Source organism: Panthera pardus, unplaced genomic scaffold (assembly GCF_024362965.1).
Source record: "Panthera pardus isolate Hobbes unplaced genomic scaffold, ASM2436296v1 HiC_scaffold_7, whole genome shotgun sequence".
Taxonomy (NCBI): Eukaryota; Metazoa; Chordata; class Mammalia; order Carnivora; family Felidae; genus Panthera; species Panthera pardus.
The window spans coordinates 53,805,529-53,825,864 of NW_026527002.1; the positions used below are offsets into that span (position 1 = coordinate 53,805,529).

A 20,336-nucleotide genomic window follows, 5' to 3' on the forward strand; every position below is an offset into this window, starting at 1 on the left:
TAAACAAATACCATACTTTTTATATGGTATATATGAAGAAAGAAAAGTGTGATTTTCCTATTTCTCTTCTGCTGTCCAAGGTTAATTCTCACATGGTTGCTTATTATTCCATTCTCTTCTACCTCTTCTAGAATTAGAGAGAAGTTTTGGGCACTCACACAAGGCTCAGAACTGTGACTGTTACCAACAGGAAGAATGGAGAAAACACCTAATTCACGGGATAATGGGTAGAATACACAGAAAAGTACTGTCTCAGTAGTGGGGAATAATTAGCCCTTGACTGAGCATTGCTCCAGACCAGTGTAACAAATCATTAAAAAGACTAAATGAGGGGCGCCTGGGTGGCTCAGTCGGTTAAGCCTCCGACTTCAGCTCAGGTCACGATCTCGCGGTCCGTGAGTTCGAGCCCCGCGTTGGGCTCTGGGCTGATGGCTCAGAGCCTGGAGCCTGCTTCCGATTCTGTGTCTCCCTCTCTCTCTGCCCCTCCCCCATTCATGCTCTGTCTCTCTCTGTCTCAAAAATAAATAAAACCTTAAAAAAAAAAATTTAAAAAAAAAAGACTAAATGAAATTAATGTTTCCAGTAACTCAACTGTAACCCAGAATCAAGTTCAAGAAGATTTAGAAGAATATAAATCTATTCTCCAGCCAACAAGGTAAAATTCACAATTTCTAGTGTCCAAATGTTACTCGGCAAAGAGGAAAAAAAAAAAAACAAACCACAATGAAGAGAATAATCAATCAACAGAAGCTCAACATAACTGATACATAAGTTATAATTAGCAGAATAGAACACTGAGTTATTATATTAAAGTACATTCCATTGTCCAAAACAACAAAGACAAAAAAGACGTAAAATGTACATTCCATACATTAAAAACAGACATGAAAAATGTAAAAGATGAAAACTACAACATCTATGATGAAAAATACACATGATGGGAATAACAACAAATCAGACACTGCAAAACAACAGTGAAGCTAAAGGCATGAAAATATAAATTATCCAGAATAAAGTAGAGGAAAAAAAAGAATGCAAAAAACACACAAAAATCAAGAGCACTGATAACCTGGGGTCAATTTCCAGCAATCTAAAAATGGGCAACTGGGGGTGTGTGGGTGGCTTAGTCGGTTAAATGTCTGACTCTCAATCTCAGCTCAGTCAGGATGTCACAGTCCATGGGATCAAGCCCTGTGTCAGGCTCTGTGCTGTTAGCCCAGAGCTTGCTTGAGATTCTCTCTCCCCCCTCTATGCCTCTTCTCTGTGTTCTCTCTCTCTCTCTCTCTCAAAAATAAATTTCAAAACAATAAAAATAAAAGATACAAATGGGCAACTGGATTCCTTAAAATAAAGAAGAGGAAGAAAAAAAAAATAATGGCTGGACATTTTACAAACTTGAAAACTATAAACCCACAGATCTAGACAGACCAACAAACTCAAAAGCACAACATTCATGAAGAAAAAAAACCACAGCAAGGTAACGTAATCAAACTGCTCAAAAGCAATGCAAAAGAGAAAAAACACATGTCATGTATAAAAGAATAAAGATGGGAAAACACCGGCTTTCTCATCAGAACCAATAAAAGCTAGAAGAGAGTGGGGCAACATCTTTAAAGTACATTTGACTTTTGAATGACACGGGTAAGGGACACTGACCCTAGCACCTCGAAAATCCACATATAACTTTTTGACTCCCTGTAAACTTAACTACTAATAGCCTTCTGTTGACCAGAAATCTTACCAATAGCACAGTTAACACATATTCTGTATATGCAGTATATACTGTGGTCTTAAAATAAACTAGAAAAAACAAAATACTATTAAGAAAATCATAAGGAAAACACAGTTACAGTCCTCCACTATATTTACTGAAAAAAGTCCACATATAAATGGGCCTGCATATTTCAAACCTACATTATTCAAGGGTCAAATGTACTGAAAGAAGAAAAGGTATAAACCTAGAATCCTACATATGGCAAAAATGTCTTTTGAAAATACAAATTCAATAGCATAAAGGCCAGGAGGAAAGAAACAGAAGTATACTATTTTAGGGTCTTATATTATGAGCAAAGTGCAACATCATTTGAACATACCATGCAGTAAATTAAAGATGTATTATATTGGGGCACCTGGATGGCTTAGTCAGTTAAGCATCTGACTCTTGGTTTCCACTCAGGTGCTGATCTCATGACTCATGAGTTTGAGCCCCACATTGGGCTCTGCACTGGCAGCACAGAGCCTGCTTGAGACTCTCTGTCTCTCCTTCTCTTTGCTCCTCCCTGACTTGCATTCTATCTCTCAAAAATAAATAAACATTAAAAAAAATCTTTAAAGATGTATACCATTAACTCTAAAGCAACTAGTAAAATACAAAGAGCGATAGCTAGTAAACCAAGAAATGTGATAACAATGAATTCTTAAGAAAATACTCAACCCAGGGGCGCCTGGGTGGCTCAGTCAGTTAAGTGTCTGACTTGGGCTCAGCTCATGATCTCACAGCTGGTGAGTTCAAGCCCTGCGTCCAGCTCTGTGCTGACAGCTCAGAACCTGGAGCCTGCTTCTGATTCTGTGTGTGTGTCTCTCTGCACCTCTCCTGCTTGTGTTCTGTCTCTCTCTCTCAAAAAGAAATAAACATTTAAAAAATTTTAGAAAAGAAAAAAAAAGAAAATACTCAACCCAAAAGAAGGAAGAAAAATGGAAATGGACAAAATGAAAAAAAAAAAGGAAAATTCCATTTTCCCAGAGTAGATAATACAAACAGAACACCACTAGCAAGATGAAAGATCAAACTAAAAAAAAAATCAATAATCACATCAAATATAAACAGCATAATGAAAAGGTAGAGATTGTCAGGCTGAATAAAGAAACAAGACTCAACTATTTCTGCCAGTAAGAAATACATGTTAGATACTAAAACACAAAAGGTTAAAAGTTAAAAGGTGGAAACAAATACACACATTATGGTAATATTTAGCAAAAGAGCTGGAGTGAGGACATAATAATCAATAGTGTTTATGCAACATAACAGAGCTTCAAAATATATGAAGTAAAAATGAACAGAACTGCAAGAAAAAAGAAAAATCTACAATCGTAGTCAGAGATTTCAATATCCTTCTCTTACGCAGGCACGAGGTAAAAGTAATTATGCTGAGTAAAAGAAACAAGACAAAAAAGAATACATACTGTGTAATTCCATGTATGTAAAACTCTAGAAAATGCACACTAATTTATAGCAACAGAGAACTAGCGGCAGTTGCTTAGGGACTGAAGGGGTATGTGGAGGAACAGAGTGCTAGTAACAGAAGGGCACAGGAAGTGCCCATTTTAAGTAGAGGAAGATCTGTATAAAATAGATGCCTAGAGGGGTGTCTGGGTGGTCAGTCGGTTAAGCATCCGACTCTTGGTTTCAGCTCAGGTCATGATCTCACCGTTTCATGAGTTCAAGTCCCAAGTTGCGCTCTGTGCTGGCATCGCAGAGCTTGCTTGGGATTCTCTCTCTCCCTCCCCCCACTCATGCTCTCTGTCAAATAAATAAATAAACTTTATAAAACTTTTTGCTTGTTCTTTAGCATAGAAAAACACAAACTGGAACGCCTGGGTGGCTCAGTCACTTAAGTGCCTGACTCTTGATCTCAGCTCAGGCCATGATCTCATGGGTTCATCTCATCAAGCCTGCGTTTGGCTCTGTGCTGACAGCATGGAGCCTGCTTGCGATTCTCTCTCTCCCTCTCTTTCTCTCTCTCTCTCTCCCTCTCTTTCTCTCTCTCTCTCTCTCTCTCTCTCTCTGCCCCTCCCCTGCTCATGCTCTCTCTCTCTTTCAAAATAAATAAAATTTGGGGAGAAAAAGAAAAACACAAACTGACAGTTGTACTGTTTATATAGCAAAGGGAACTTTAGAACAATTTGCTAGTATTATTTAAAATAAGAGAATAAAAATAAGCCAGTACTAAAACTCCTCAAGATGAGAGCACATCTTCAACCTCAGATTCTAAATGCAAAGCTTCACACACCATCCACTAATGTTTTTGCTGAAATAATGTAAACTCCTTGGGTAGTATAAAAGAAATCAAGTTGCCAAGAGGAGCTCCTCAATCATACCTCACCATCTCCAGAAATGACAATTTTTAAACAAACTAATCTCGGGGCACCTGGGTGGCTCAGTTGGTTAAGCGTCCGACTCATCATTTTGGCTCAGGTTCGACGCTCAAGGTTTCATGGGTTTGAGCCCCACGCAGGCTCTGTGCTGACAGTGCAGAGCCTGCTTGGGATTCTCTGCCTCTCTCTCTCTCTCTCTCTCTCTCGTTCTCTCTCTCTCTCTCTGTGCCCCTCCCCAACTCACGCTATCTCTGTCCCTCTCAAAATAAATAAACTTAAAAAAATAAAAGAATTAACCTCTTCATCATCATTCTCAGGTAGTAATTTTTTATTTTTAAATATTTATTCATTTTTTTTTTGAGAGAGAGACAGATACAGAGCATAAGTGGGGCAGGAGCAGAGAAACAGGGAGACACAGATTCTGAAGCAGGCTCCAGGCTCTGAGCTGTCAGCACAGAGCCCGACGTGGGGCTCGAATCCACAAACCATGAGATCATGACCTGAGCAGAAGTTGGATGTTTAACACACTGAGCCATGCAGGTACCCCACCAGGTAGTAATTCTTAATGCAAGCCCCTCACATAAACTATGGCAAAAGCCTCCAAACTGGTCTCCCTGTCTCTATTCCTCCAATCTCCCAAATTCGGCTGCCACAGATCCTTTTTTTTTTTTTTTTAAACATTTTATTATATTTTTTGAGAAACAGAGAGAGACACAGCACAAGCAGGAAAGGAGCAGACAGAGAGGGAGACACAGAATCAGAAGCAGGCTCCAGGCTCTGAGCTGTCAGCAGAGCCCGACACGAGGCTAGAACCCACGAACCACGCAATCATGACCTGAGCCAAAGTCAGATGCTTAACTGACTGAGCAACCCAGGAGCCCCCAGCCTCCACAGATGCTAAGAGTAAACCACTCAATCTCTAAATCTATCTGCTTTCTACTCTTAAAACCCTAAATGGCAGCTCATCACCACCTCCAATTGTGCATCCTAAACACAGATTCCAATACCAAAAATGGTGAAAAAAGGAAAAAACAATGACAACTTAGGAACTCGTTAATAAAGTTAATGTATTCAATTTAGAGGACTATTGTGAGAGTTTGCTTCCTGTTTTTTTGATGTTCAAATATCCTTTTACTTATGAAAGAATGGGTGAGGACATCACCGTGTTTAAGAAACATCTCCACTTAGGATGTATTATGCTAAGCTAAACAAGTCAGTCAGAGGAAGACAAATACCACACCATTTCACTCATATGTGGAATTTAAGAAACAAAACAGATAACATGGGAAGAGGGGGGAAAAGAGGGGGGCAAACCATAAGAGATTTTTAACTATAGAGAACAAACTAAGGGTTGATTGGGGTGGGGGGGGTGGATGGAAAGGATGGGCTAGATGGATGATGGGTATTGAGGAGGGCACTTGTGATGAACACTGGGTGACATGTAAGTGATGAATCACTAAATTCTACTCCTGAAACCAATATTACACTAGAATTTAAATAAACACTTGAAACAAACAAAAGAAACATCTCCACTTAACAAGTTAAAAAGTTGGCAAATCTTTGACAGCTGAACTTTATTTTTATCTATTTTTTTTTTTAATCTTCATTTTTGGGAGAGAGAGAGAGAGACAGAGTGTGAGCAGGGGAGGAGCAGAAAGAGAGGGAGACACAGAATCCGAAGCAGGCTCCAGGCCCTGAACTGTCAGCACAGAGCCTGACGTGGGGCCCAAACTCAGGTACCGTGAGATCATGACCTGAGCTGAAGTTGGACGCTCAACCGACTGAGCCACCCAGACGCCCCCTGAACTTTATTTTTAATTGTAAAAGCCCATGAAAAGAAATACTGACTTAGACACACCAGAGGTGTAAAGTCCACAAAACAAACAGTGCCCTCATCTATCTTTCTAACTCATCTCTCATTCCCCAGATTTTTTCTTCCAGCAATACAGGACTGCAGCAGTGTCCTACACAAAACCCAATTACTCTTTCCCTTTTTTACTCACGCTTTCTCAGGAATGGAGTCACCTCAATAACAACTTCTTTTCCTCACTCATTCAATTTATTGAGTACCTATAATCTTAAGCGTTAGGGATACAGTAGTGAAGAAAAGAGAAACATTATCTTCATGGAGTCACAGTCTAGTGGAGGAAAAAGATATCAAATAAATATAGCATTAAAAACTATGATAATACTGCTTTACAGAGAATGGAATGAAGGAGAATGAAATGGCAGGAAAGCTAGTCAATAAACTACTATAGTTAAGGTAAAAAAATAACTGATTTGGACAAGGGTGGAGGCAAGAAGTCAAATCTTGAGCTGACTGTACTTGCTGACAGACTGAACAAGGGGATAAAAGAAATACTTCATGACTCCAATATAAGCAATTATGTAGACTTGCACTAATAGTTCCAATTTTTTATGCCTCTCTGTCTTTACTATGAGTTTGCTATACTGACTTTAAGGTTGATGATATGACTTGCTTTGACCAATGGGACAAGAGCAAACTTTTTCCTGGCAGCAGCTTATAAAAGTGCCTGTGCACTGCTGGTTTTCTCTTGGAGTAAAAAGCCTGCTAAAGAATGAGACCACATGGAGAAAACCTAACTAAGTAGAAGCCATCTGAAATAATCCTATACCAATCTATAGCCAGAGAACCCCCAAACATATGAGGAAGCCCAGCCAAGAGCAGAGCGACAAAGCAGATGCATAACTGAACAAAAATGCAGGAATAAGCCCAAGCCACGACTAGAAGAACCACCTACCTAACTTACAGACCTGTGAGCAACAATAACTGCTTACTCTTTTGAGCACTGAATTTTGGGTGGCCTTTTCATGCATAAATTAAACATGATGGTACCATTTACTGACACAGGGTGGGAGAAGGAAAGGAAGGGAATGAAAAGAAAAACCAAGCTCATTTTATCTTACCTGAGTCAACTCTTACCTATTCTTAAAAACTCAACTTAGATATCAACTTCTCCAGGAAGCTTTCCCAGATCTCGAGGCTGGTTTGGAAAGATACTTAAGTACTAACATTGTGTTCTGTACATAGCCAGATCACTGCCTTATCAGACTGCTCTAAACTTATCTGTTTATATTTTTCTTCCCAAGTACCCAACTGCACTTTTATGTTACAGACTGTACCTCATTTATCTTGATAATATCAGCAGGTAACATAAAACAAGGTCTTGGTAGAGGTTTCTGAATTTTATAAATCAATTAATAAACACTTATCTGATAAAATTTATTAAGTCTAGATCAGTATTTCTCAAAGTGTGATGCACTCAACACGCATCAGAATCAGTAGAGGTGTGTTAAAAATGCAAATCTCTGGGCCCTTTATCTTTAACGAAAATACCATTCATTACCTTCTAAGAACAAGGATGAATATTTTGGTCAGCCTCAAATACACACAAATAGAAGTGTAGGTACTAAATCAACGTTTCCTCAAAATTTCCTAGAGATATTCTCTAAGATAGTGTCCTTAAACTGACAGCACCTATGCAACTGAAAATGCTCTGAATTGCAATGGCGTTTCTTTCTAAGAAATGAATCTCCGCCATCTGGGAGGTCCTCCAAAGTGTGGCTTCTCAACGCACACGGTTACCGAGGATGCTAGAGAGCGAAAGCGGGGCCCAGGCCGGGAAGGACAAGCGCCCAGAGGCCAGGCAGCAGTTGCGTGACGGACCCTGGAACTCGGGCCGAGCCAGGCGAAGGAGACTCCCACTGGGTTCCGGGATGGGCTTCCCTCTCCAGAGGCGGCCATCCCCGGTCCACGCTAGCCCGACGGGATATACGGAAGGTCCCGGTCGCCTTGCTTGCCCAAGACAGAAAGGAAGAAAATGAGGAAAGGGTCCGGCTGCCAGCAGCCGAAAGTGGGGAGAGTGCCGGGGGTCGCCGCCGCCTCCCACCTGCGTCAAGCTCCAGCTGGTAACAGGGCAGCGGCTCGAGGGAGAGCTTGTAACCCTCGAAGCGGGGATCCAACAGAGGTCTCTTCACGCGCAGAGAGCAATTAGCAGCCACCTCCATAGCCTTCCTAGGTCGCAGCGTGAGAATTAATAAAGCTCTTGTTGAAAGGTCCGCGCTTCGCTCGTAGCACCGAGGCTCGCAGGCGGCGTGGTTCCCATCCCAGAAAACACTGCGGTGTGGGGCGCCGTCTGGGAAATGTAGTGTCCATGCGAAAGTTGACTCTGTTGCATGCCGGGCTATGTAGTCTTTCGGAGACTTAACGCCCGCGCGACTGCAGGGTATGGACTTTCTTACCCAGAGGGCTGAGCTACCAGGAGGCGGCCCGCGCTGGTTAAATTCTCACATTTATAGGCAGGGTGGCGAGACCCCGCCCCGGAAATGCGTGTTTTAGCTTTCTGTGTGCTTAGGTGCCCGAGCTACTGAGGGTCTAAGTCCGGGCAGCCGAAGAGTGTGGTAGGTAACGGTCGTCAGCGCAAGGGTCATTTCGTCGCTGGGAAGGGACGGCCCTCGCCCGCGGTGATGGTGGTGAGCTATGCCCGTGGTCCTCAGGGCCGGGACCCGGGCCCAGCCCAGGCTCCTTTCGATGTGCTGTCTTTCGTTAGCTTCCCCGACCCGCGCTCGCGGGCCTGTAGGGCTCTCCGACAGGGCGTGCAACCGGAGTTGGCCTGAAGCCAGTCCACGCTTTGTTTTCTGGCTCCTCCCCTCCCGCCTCTCCCGCTGTCTCCGCCCTATTCTATTTTCCCAAAGAATGTCTGAACTGGGAGGGATTCCCCTAGCGCCCTTGTTTTACCAGTGAGAAAACTGAGGCCTTTAAGAATTGACTTGTCCAAGGTCACTATCCGTATTTTAGGGGCCAAGGCGAGATCAAGTTCAATATTCTAGGAATGGTACCGACTAGACCTTAGAGTTATTTTGAAAATGTTAGCCTCCAACGACATAAGCAAACATTACTAAGTCCTTTCTCAACCCCTCCTTTTTCCTGTTCCACTCAAAAAAATTTTTTTTCCCAACTCAAAACTCATTGCCAGCCTGAGTTTTCACATAGGCGAAGATGGGAGACAACAAAAGTAGTCCCGAGTTAGTGACAGATTAAGTGCAGTAATGTTACTGTATTCCAAGTTTTTACATTCTAACCTTCTTCTACCTTTTTTTTTTTTTTAACTGAAAATTGAGAATTTTCTGTGTTGGGAATTAGTTCGAGATTTGTTTTCAGTTCTGATGAAGAGCATACACAAACACATACTTGGAGCTACTTTGAGAGTTGTGTTTCTGGGTGCATCCTAGTGAAAAGTAAAGCACTTAGAACCTAATCTGGAAATTTTATTTTTCACCAACAGTACTTGATCTTTTATTGGTATTTAGGTTATATGGCTTCCCAGAAATTTTGAATGCAGTTAAAGTGCAGAAATTATTAGCAGTCAGTTATGATGTGCTGTTAAAGTGTTTGGGGGCTTCTCGGGTCAGAGTACCTGAGTTCAAATCCTGCCTTCACCACTTTCTATCTTTGTGCCTCAGTTTTCTCAATTGTAAAATACAGATTATGTTAATAATTCATACATAAAAAAATAAGTTTTGGGAATTAAATGAGGTTAAAAAAAAAAGCCCCAATGTGTTAACCCAGTACTGGGCACATAAGTGTTTCATAAATGTGACAATAATTATTATTATCTAAGGACTCATTAATAAAGGGTATCTGGGGGAAGAAAATTGTGAGTTAATCAGTATGACTTATTGGGATGCAGTAAACGATATTAAGAGTAATGACATTGTTAACACAATGTTGAAATCTATCACTCCTTCAGTTGATAGAATGTTAAATGTTAAATGGGATGCTTACCTAGAGGATTTAGAAGAAAATACTTTGTGGGTGTTCTGTATCTGAAAATACATGTTGATGTTCAGGTTAGCAAGATGAACAAAGATGCGCAGATGAGAGCAGCGATTAACCAAAAGTTGATAGAAACTGGAGAAAGAGAACGGTAAGCAATGGATTGTGTTAATAAATTACATTTAACATCTTTAAGTTACAGTTATTTTAATGTAAGAATCTAATATCAAGGAGCAAACTGATGTCAATGGAAGGAATTACAGAAAATTGAGATTATCAAAAGTTTCAATTCCTAACATCCATAAAAAATAGGTCTGTTCAGTATTGCATGACTTAAACGAAAATGAGTTCTCTAAAAAGATGAACAAGAAATGACTGTCAAAGAATGTATCATCTAACAGAGAAGAAAATATACCCAGGTTACTGCAGTTTTTAATAGGGAGATAATATGATAGAACCAGTTTCAGTTACCAAACTATTAATCTCAGAGCAGCTGTGCTGTTCTTACTCTCTGAGACATTCTTCTTCCCTGATCTTTAATTCTAGCTCATCTTTCAGGTCTTAATTTAAATATCATCTCTTACAGGAATCCCTTAAGTCCAAGATGCCTTGTTCTATCCTAGCATTTAATCACATTGTATTATAACCACCTGCTTTGCTTATTTGTGTCCTGCAGTACACTCTCAGTTCCTTGACAGTAGAACTACCATTGTATCCCCAGCATTATGCCTAGCACATAACTGACCAGGTAAATATTTGAAGAATGAACAGGTGTAGAAGTACTAAGCAGAGGCTCAGGAATCAAGAAAGGCTTCCAGAAGTAGGGTGAAAGATTGCATAAGAGAAATATATTTAAGGAAGAGGAGAGATCTTTCAACTGTACTTGGGGGTTAAAGTAATCAGTTAGAGTAGTATAAGAGGTATTTCAGTTCTGGGAGAAAGATTAGCAGTTCTTCCAGCCAGTAAAGCAGAGAAGATATTCAAGGAACATGGAACAGAATGTGCAAAGTCACAGAGATTTGTTACAACATAATAATGTTCTGAGGAACTGTAAAATTAAAGCTGGCAGGTAAAGTATGAAAGTGATGTTGCTGGAACAGTAGACAGGAGGAGTAGATTTGGTATAAGTCAGAATTCTTTCATTTGTAAATGGTAGAAACTGAACTCAAAAACTTGCTTAATCAGTGGAAATATATAAGCTCATCTAACTAAAAAGTCAAGAGCTTGAAATTACTTCAGGCTCCACTGGGTCCAAGCACTCAAAAATTGTTACCAAGAATATGTTTTTCTTTTTCTTTCTCAGCTCTCTTTTCCTCTGTGTTGGCTTTATTCTTAAACAGACTACCCACAAGGTGGCAGAGATCAGCAGTTCAGGATTCACATCCCTCTGGCTCAGACTACCTTTCTCCTAGTAGTTCCAGCAAAGTACCTGGCTTGATTACCATCTTACTTAGGTACATAGGCCAGTTATGATCAGCCTTGCCTGGGTCTCATTTCCATTGCTGGAACCCTGCACAGATTTATTACACTGAGAGTGGTGTCAAAGAAAGGGCAGGAGGGGCGCCTGGGTGGCGCAGTCGGTTAAGCGTCCGACTTCAGCCAGGTCACGATCTCGCGGTCTGTGAGTTCGAGCCCCGCGTCAGGCTCTGGGCTGATGGCTCAGAGCCTGGAGCCTGCTTCCGATTCTGTGTCTCCCTCTCTCTCTGCCCCTCCCCCATTCATGCTCTGTCTCTCTCTATCTCAAAAATAAATAAATAAACGTTAAAAAAAAAAAAAAAAGAAAGGGCAGGAAAATGGGTGATGGGTTTGCAAAAACATCTGACTTTATCCTTGGGTGGGGGGAGAAGTTAAAAGATTCTAAGAAAGGGGATGACTACATCACATTTGCTCTTTAGGAATACTATTCTGGCAATGTGAGGATAGCCTTAAAGGGCTAGAGATACATTATAGAAGAATGTGTTCGCAGGTTATATCAGGTTAAAAATGAAAAACAGCAAAAATGGAAACAAGAACTTAAAAATTTTTAAAGTAAAATCAGCAGTCCTCAATATGAGAAATGAGGAAGAAGACATCCAGAATGGTGCCTTGGGGAACTGAGACGATAGTATTGGCAGTAATGTGTAAAGGGGATTATTTATTATTATCTGTCTCTTCATTCGTGCAGCTTAAAGTTACTGAGTTTCTAGCATATGCTATGTCCTGTTAAGGTGCTGGTGATACAGTAGTGAACAAAATAAAGTCTGTCCTTTCATGGAGCTTACATTCTAATGGGAGGAGACAGACACTACATCTGTTTTATGTAGATGGTGGTAAGTTCTAGAGGAAAAATAAAGCAGAGAATAATGGGTTGTGTATTCGAGACAAAAAAATAAAGAAGGCTTCACTGGTAAGAAAGCAGAAGGATATGAGTGAATGGGGAGGATTTCGAGAGCCAAGGATCTAAGACAGGAGCTTGCCTGGTTTTTTGAGGAGCACATAGAATTTCATCAGCCTGAGTAAATTGAGTGAGAGGAAGAAGAGAGACCTGGGGAGGGGGAAGATCATGGACGGTTATTTAGGCTAGTTAGGTTAGTAAGCCTAACAAAAACTTGGAATTTTAGTCTAAGTAAATTGGGAAGCACTGGGCCATTTTGAGCAGAAGAAGGAGAGCGAAGTATATGAGCAAAGGAGTAGGGGGACAAGTTTAGGGGCATTGGTAGTGGGCCAGTCCAAGAGAAGAAGATGGCTTGGACTAGGGGAGTAATGGCAAAGATGGTAAAGAAAACATCTGGATTGTAGGTGTATATTTAAAACTGGAACCAGTAGGAATTGCTCCTGTGGATTATACGTATAGTGTTAACAGAGTTGAGTGAAAGATGCTCCTAGGTTTTCTAGCCTGAGGAACTTCAGGGTAAGCGTCCAACTTCAGCTCAGGTTAAGCCTGAGGAACTTCCGTTAAGCGTCCAACTTCAGCTCAGGTCATGATCTCACGGCTTGGCTCGGCGGTGTGAGCCCTGCTTTGGGCTCTGTGCTGACAGCTCAAGCCTGGAGCCTGCTTCTGAGTGTGTGTCTCTGCCCCTCCACTGCTCAAGTGTGCATGCTCTTGCTCTCGCTCTCTCTCTCTCTCAAGTATAAATAAACAAAAAAAAAAAAAAAAAGGAAGACCTAATTAAATACCAAGATGGAACTGTCACATAGGGGATGTCTAGGAATATTGAAAGAGAAATGGTTTAGTTTGGGACATGACGTGTTGAAGCTGAGACATGATTTAGGTTAAAGACTGAAGACTTGTAAGAGTGGGTATGGCAAAAGGATAGGAAATATTTTTTTATACCCATGATGCAGTTAGTTGTAATACACACCATTATTTTTTTTAACCTGTAGGGAAAAAGAAAATTCTGCCAATTAAATTATGACAGGCATGGGGCGCCTGGGTGGCTCAGTCGGTTAAGCGTCCGACTTCGGCTCAGGTCATGATCTCGCGGTCCCTGAGTTCAAGCCCCGCGTCGGGCTCTGTGCTGACAGCTCAGAGCCTGGAGCCTGTTTCGGATTCTGTGTCTCCCTTTCTCTCTGACCCTCCCCCGTTCATGCTCTGTCTCTCTCTGTCTCAAAAATAAATAAACATTAAAAAAAATTTTTTTAATTATGACAGGCATACCAATTACTGAATTATTAGAATGTGGGGGAAAAACAGGCTTAGAATCAATGAAATACCATACTTAGTATATAGTTTGGAAGCTTGTTGGAAAAAAATGAGGGGAAAGTTTTTGAGGTTAGAAATATGGGGAAGCAAGAGAGCTAAAGGAGAAGAGTTTGTAGTCAAAGAATAGATTTTGAAGATTTTGAGGTGCACCTGCTTCGAGTTCAACTAAAACCATCTAGAAATTGTACAAGACTCACAGTATTCCTGTTGGTGGAGAGGAATAGAAAGTGTATGAGAAGGCCAGAGAGTAGAGTTTCTTGAGAAGTACTTCTCCCTCATCCACTTCATTTAACTTTATAATGATGAAAATGAGGTCCAGAGTCTAAATTATTTGCATAAGATCAAAAAATTAGTAATAGAACCAAGATTAGGCCACAATTAGAGTTTTTGTGTTTAGAAGGCAGGGAATTTTTAATTGAACGTTTGAACTTTTGCTTCAAACATCCTATTGTGCATTGTTGAAGTTTAATATGAAAATATTTCTTTTTCAACAGCCTCAAAGAGTTGCTGAGAGCTAAATTAATTGAATGTGGCTGGAAGGACCAGTTGAAGGCACACTGTAAAGGTAATCAGTTTCATTTACAAGATAAACTAATTCCATTGTTCTTGTTGGTTTGGAGTTCACTAGAAAAATTATAGGCAGTATTTTAAGATCCGTTGAGTGCCGAGCATAATTTGAAACATACGGAAAATTGAATCTTGTAGTAATGATTTCCTCCTTTTGTCTCCTTTTGGTAGATGTATTTCCTGAATCTTTAGAAATTTTCTTTGTATTTTTTGTAACCAAGTGAGGCAAGATTTTCTCTCTCATCAGAGTATGGAATCCAGCCTTTTTCAGTGTCCCTACTCAAAGTGAAACATTAATTATTCCTATGTTTTAACTTTATAACAAATTGAACACTATCATTGGCAGACTTTATAGGAATTACATCTCTGGCTTTAACAATATTATTTTTTGAAGAATTTACCTACAAAAATCCTAGATAATTACACTAATTTTTTAAAATGTGGGGTGGAAGCTTGTTAAGTTACTGGGTGTTGATGAGGATACCACTAGATAAATTATACATGTCAAGAAGATGAGCCTCCTTTTCTGGCTCAGCTTTGGTATAATGCAATTCTGGATATTTTCAATGAACTCCCATTATATTGCAATTGTTTCTACAATTAATGATAATAGAAACTATTTATATCATTAATCCTAAGAAGGTAATGTGGTGAGTTAGTAAAGGCATAGACTTTGAGGTCATACAGACCTTCACTGGAAGAGAATACAGCTGGACTTCAGCTCATGTTTGGATGAGTATTTAATCTTTAAGCCTCAGTAGGCTCACTTGTGAAGTGGAAAAATGCCTGGCCCATTAGATTGTTGTGAATATTAAATGCTGCAAAACACCCAGCACATAGCGTTCCAATAATGTTAACTCCTTTCCCTCTTCTTCTTTTGGCCTAGCCTAGAGAAGAGAAATGAACAAAAGAGTTGTTCTATAGTTTAATTTAGGGATATGAAATTACAAGTTAGACTCAAATAATAGCTTTTACCTCCCTCCATACGTTCAGGAACTGCTATTATAGTGAAATAAGATCTGTACAGTTCTAAGTTTCCAGCTTTTTACACATTTTAGATTTGACTTTACAGTTTGAATTCATTCTGTTATATTTGTTAAGTTACAAGTGATTTAGCTGAGAGATGAATAGGTTTTTAAGATTTTGATCTGGTGAATACTTAATGTGTTTAAGGTTGAACTAAATCTTCAGTAGAAAAGAAAAAAAGAAGTGTCCTCTTTTTTTTTAAAGACCAGTCTGCACTCTAAAAACATGATCTTAACCCTTCCTCTATGAAAATCTTTCTTACAGATAATGATTTTAAATGATATGATTTGTTTTTTGCTTTTGCATAAGAGGTAATTAAAGAAAAAGGACTAGAACACGTTACTGTTGATGACTTGGTGGCTGAAATCACACCAAAAGGCAGAGGTAAGGAATACAAATTTTGTGGACGGAAACGTGTGAAGACATTTTTTTTCTCTCTTGCTGGTTCAGTTTTTCTTTCTTTTTACAGGGAAAAATACCCTTTCTAAAATTATTTGGGTACTTGAACTTTCCTCAATGGGAAAGATAATTGGTACCTGCCTCTCTAGCATAGTCTTGAGTAATAAATATGATGAGAAGTATAAAATGTTTTTGCACTCTAAAACAGTATAGAAACATAAGTTCATAATGGTTGTTAAGACAGATAGTTTTTAAAATATGGGATTTTGTAGGGTCAAGTATTACCTGAAGCTAGGATTCATAAGTTTTATTAGATATGGCCCGATTTCAGTAATCCAAAGTTTTACTCTAGCCCCACAGTCAATGCTCTGCTGTTGTTTTTTCTTTTTAAAAATAAGTAAAGTTCTGGGGCACCTGGGTGACTCAGTGAGTTGAGCATCCAACTCTTAATTTCAGTTCAGGTCATGATCTCACTGTTGTGGGCTCCGTGCTGAGCATGGAGCCTGCTTTGGATTCTCTCTCTCCCTCTCTCTGCCCTCCCTCACTTAACGCTGTCTCTCTCTCAAAAAAAAAAAATAAACATTTAAAAAAGAAAAGTTCTGTCTTATTAACTGTCTAATTAAGAATTGGGCAGCTTCAAAACTTCATATTCAGGGTAACCTGTATTTAAAATTCACACTACAAACATCTTTATTTCCTTTCAGAAGGCAAAGGAAGGAGAGGAAATATATTAACATTGGTGATATGTAATAAATACTGAGTTAGGAGTTACATTGTTACCTCAGATGCAGCTATGTTATTTTCATTTATTTTGAGAAAGGGGTTTTTCTGGTCATTTTAAGTGTAAGCAGATAAATTAGATGATTCATTATCTGTTTTCTCACATAGAAATAGTGAAAAGAATTTAAGTGTGAAAAGTAAATGAGTTTGAAAATTATTGCTAGAGAATACTAATTCTCTGAACTATCTGCTGGGAAAGAGCTACAGAATCCCATCGTCCTTTCCAGCCATCTGTAGGCCTGTTCACAGCTAAAAAAACATGACTTTTTCATCAAGCATGTCTCAGGGAAAAGAAAAACAAAACAAGAAACAGTATGTATTGTTCTCCCCACGAATTTACATTTTAAAATCATTTTCTCCAATTTCTTTTTCTATTTTCTGTCTGTAATTTATGTTTAATCTATTAACATTTAGGAGCTGGTTATACAGGATGGAAATTTCCTTTGCTTCTCTTTCAACACTTGTATCCTGGACATTTCAATCCCGTATAACTCCACTGCTGGAAAATGAACAAATACAGAACAGAGAAGTCAAAATAAATCCTTTCTTTTATGTTCTTAGTCTTCTTTTATAACAGAAATATTTATTTTCTTTTTTTAAGATACAGTAGAATTGACTTTTTCTTAGTGTGCAGTGCTGTGAATTTTATACACATGTGTAGATTCACGTAACTACCACCCCCTATCCCTCAAGCTATCCTTTTATGGTCACACCTTATCCCTAACTCCAAGGCAACTAGACTGATCTAGTCTCCATCACCATAATTTTTATTAAAGTATGTTTAATGTACCTACTGATCCCATTTCTAGTGATCTTAATTATGTAGCCTTTATTTCTCAGAGGCTTAAATTAAACAATTTGTCAAGGGGAATAGGTGTCTTATTTAACTTGCATACTTATTTATGGAATTCACTATACAAACGTTGAACTGTACCTGAAGTTTTTAGTTTCCTTTAGATACAAGCAAGTAGCATTAGAAGTTCTGGTTCATTCCCGATTGTCCTTATTTATTAGTAGCCACAAAAGGAAAACTGATAGTGTAGATTCGTGTATTGACATTTAATAGTAATGAAAATTTCAAAGAGCAGGGCTTTTTTGTTTTTCATTTTTAGTTTGATACTCTGAATAGATAATAGTCACATGGTTCAACATTGAAAAAGTAAAAATACCATAAATGTAACCCCTGTCACAGTTTTTGCATCTTTGCTGAGTCAGAGAGTATGTGCACTTACTTCTACAGTATTGCCAAATTAGCTGCCCAAAAATGCGGTACCAATTTATATTCCCCACCAGCTAATACAAGAGCACCAGTTTTCCCTCAATCTTGCCAGCACAGGATACTACCGACCTTTGGTTTTTAGCCAATATGATTGGTAAAACATGGTATCTGAATGTGGTTTTAATTTACATTTCAACTATGAGGCTAAACCCCTTCTGTGTTCAAGAACTGTGTTCCTCCTTTTCTTTATCTCTTTTGCTTGTTTTTCTTTTAGTCTGATCTTTTTCTTATCAATTTGGAGAAATTATATAGTAGAGAGGTCAGCCCAATTCTGTAAGTGTTTTCCCACTTTTATCTTTTGCCTTTGTTTATGGTGATTTTGACCAACTTCTTGAATTGTCACTGTTGCATTTAAACCAAATTTATTAACCTGCTGTACCTCTGTATTTAAAAAAAGCCTTTTCCACTCCTAGTTTAAAGAATTTTCTTATGTTTTCTCATCGGTGTGCAGTGTAGTTAGGTATTGGACAGTTCACTCAAATAATGAATTGCAAATATACTTTTTCAGGTATCTTTACCTATTTCTTTATTGAAGCATGTGGGTTATTCATGAAATTATTAGTTCAGAATAAGATATCAAATATCAAATTGACATATATTAATTGGAATCTTCTTACTCTTATATTTTATTTTTATATTTCAGCCCTGGTACCTGACAGTGTAAAGAAGGAGCTCCTACAAAGAATAAGAACATTCCTTGCTCAGCATGCCAGCCTTTAAGATTGAATTAGATTGTGTCGTTTTGTGGTTTTATTTCTGAAAGTAAAACTTGCCATAAATTAGGAATCAATTTCCCAAAATAAAATCCTTTTTTGTATGATGGTATACAGTTTTCAGTAATGATGTATACATTGTATTGATTTTTTTCCCTAAATGTGTTATTTTAATAAATATCTCATGAATGAGTTTGAAGTTTCCTTGGATTTGCGAATAAAAGGGACTTTATTAATAATTTGCCAGATTTGTTGAAAAAGTCAGCAATTAATACAGTTTAAATGTTAAGTATGTGCATATATCTGTGCTAACAACCGAAGAGAAGTAAGCAGGCTCTTCTATTGTCTGGATGTGGTGTATTCCTCTTTTGAATCTCTATGATATTTTATAATACATGTCCCATCTTGTACTACAGATGTCTAATTTCTGATTTGTTATAAATGCTGAGGGTTGGGACTGGGTCTTAATCATCTTTATGTGCCTTCCTTATTCCTCAAAGAATTTACCATCCTATTGGAAGAGAGAACATTTGCAAACTGGCTTCATACCACGCTCCTCTCACATACTCTACTCATCTGAACTTTGAGAGCAGAAGCTCTAAATTGCATCCCCACATACTAAGGTCAAGAAAGAACTTGCTGGGAAATAATCTCCACCTGTAGCTTTACTCTGACATCAAGATTGCCAAATCCAATGGACTCTTACCTATTCTTAATGTGACCTCTGCTGGAATGAGAATGTTGACCATCCTGCCACTTGGAACTTTCTTCCCACTCCTCACATTGTGTTTTCCTACACTGGAAGTTCCTTCTGTTTCTTGTGGATACCTTTTGCTGTATGGGACTTTAAATAATGGTGTGTTTTAGTGCTCCCTCCTGGGCCCTCTGCTTGACTAATGATACACTTTTCCTGGGCAAATCCCAGGACACTTGGGTTGGACTGTGGCTTCAAATATAAACTTGGTGATAAATGGTAAATTGTATCTCCAAACCAGACTTCAACCCAGCCTCCAGACCCGAATACCCAACTGCTGTGGATCAGCTTTCTTGGATGTTCCATAAACACCTTAACCTGACCACATCTAAGACAGTGACTTCTTTTCCTCCAATAACTGCCCTTAACTGTGTTCCTTATCTCTGTGAGTGGTACCTCCCAGATCTACAGATTAAAATACTAATTCAGAAGGTAAGAGGTATGGCACAAGATTTCTCTATTTCAGACAGGTTCTCAGTCAAGGTTTGTGCTGCTGAGGGAGGACACTGTGTAGCAAGGTTGTAAATTGTCCACTTCCTGCCCTCTTGACTGCCTTAGGTCAGACTGATAATTGCAGTAGGCTCCAATTTTAGTTGTCCATGCCTCCTCCAATGACTCTTCCACAGGATTACCTAAGTGATCTTACTAAAAGTCAAGCCTCATCATTTTTTTCTGCTTGAAATTTCTCAGCGGCTCTTAGTTTACAGAGTAAAATTCAAGCTTGACCATAGCACGTAGGTCTGACATTTACTTATTTCTAGTCGCTCTAAAGAGTCCCCAAAAGAATAAAATTACTTCATCCCTCAATAATTTTGAAAATCCATCAACTTAGCCATTTTACTTTCATTCCTACCTGACCTTCAAAATTCAGCTTGAGTTGTTGCTAAAACATTCTAACGTTCCTTTGCTTTCAATTCCCCACCCCTTTTTTTCTATAAGAAGCACCTGTGCATAATTTCTCTTCACCACAGTGGTTCCTGAAATTTACATATATCTCCTGGAGGAAAGGAAACATTTTTTGACTTTGAGTGATATTTGTGGATAGATGGACAAGGAAATGAACATTTATAGGAGCACAAAAAAAGATAATACAATTGGGTATAGTTGAGAAAAGACTTCATGTTAATTTTTGGTTCACTGTCCCAGAGGTATAATTTTAACTTTCCAATGAACTTGTATTTTAGGTGTAGTCTGAACCAGCTGGACCTAATTATGTAAAGTGACCTCTCTCTCTCTCCCTCACA

General features: G+C 39.0%; 2 protein-coding genes across 3 annotated transcripts in view; one reads left to right on the forward strand and one right to left on the reverse strand.

Moving 5' to 3' along the window:
- Positions 1 to 8,243, reverse strand: part of NUDCD1 (NudC domain containing 1) — a 75,345-nt gene extending 67,102 nt beyond the window's left edge. The window contains exon 1 of the mRNA XM_019467848.2: positions 8,007 to 8,243. Coding sequence (XP_019323393.1) covers positions 8,007 to 8,124 — 118 coding nt within the window. The 5' untranslated portion in view covers positions 8,125 to 8,243. The remainder of the gene's footprint in view (positions 1 to 8,006) is intronic.
- Positions 8,244 to 8,405: 162 nt separating this feature from the next.
- ENY2 (ENY2 transcription and export complex 2 subunit) lies at positions 8,406 to 19,414 on the forward strand. 2 transcript variants are annotated; one of them, XM_019467850.2, is made up of 5 exons: positions 8,406 to 8,517; positions 9,967 to 10,043; positions 14,069 to 14,139; positions 15,477 to 15,551; positions 18,269 to 19,414. In XM_019467850.2, the coding sequence occupies exons 2-5, from the start codon at positions 9,976 to 9,978 to the stop codon at positions 18,343 to 18,345; spliced, it is 291 nt and encodes a 96-aa protein (XP_019323395.1). In that variant the 5' UTR covers positions 8,406 to 8,517; positions 9,967 to 9,975; the 3' UTR covers positions 18,346 to 19,414. The 2 variants fall into 2 exon arrangements, with proteins under 2 accessions (XP_019323395.1, XP_019323394.1); XM_019467849.2 differs by having other exon boundaries at positions 8,441 to 8,589.
- The last annotated feature ends 922 nt before the right edge of the window (positions 19,415 to 20,336 follow it).

Bases quoted from the DNA above. Each gene is read 5' to 3' on its own strand.
- ENY2 (XM_019467849.2), top strand. The intron at 14,140-15,476 runs GTAATCAGTTTC...CTTTTGCATAAG, and splicing joins GTTGAAGGCACACTGTAAAG to AGGTAATTAAAGAAAAAGGA. The intron at 15,552-18,268 runs GTAAGGAATACA...TTTATATTTCAG, and splicing joins AATCACACCAAAAGGCAGAG to CCCTGGTACCTGACAGTGTA.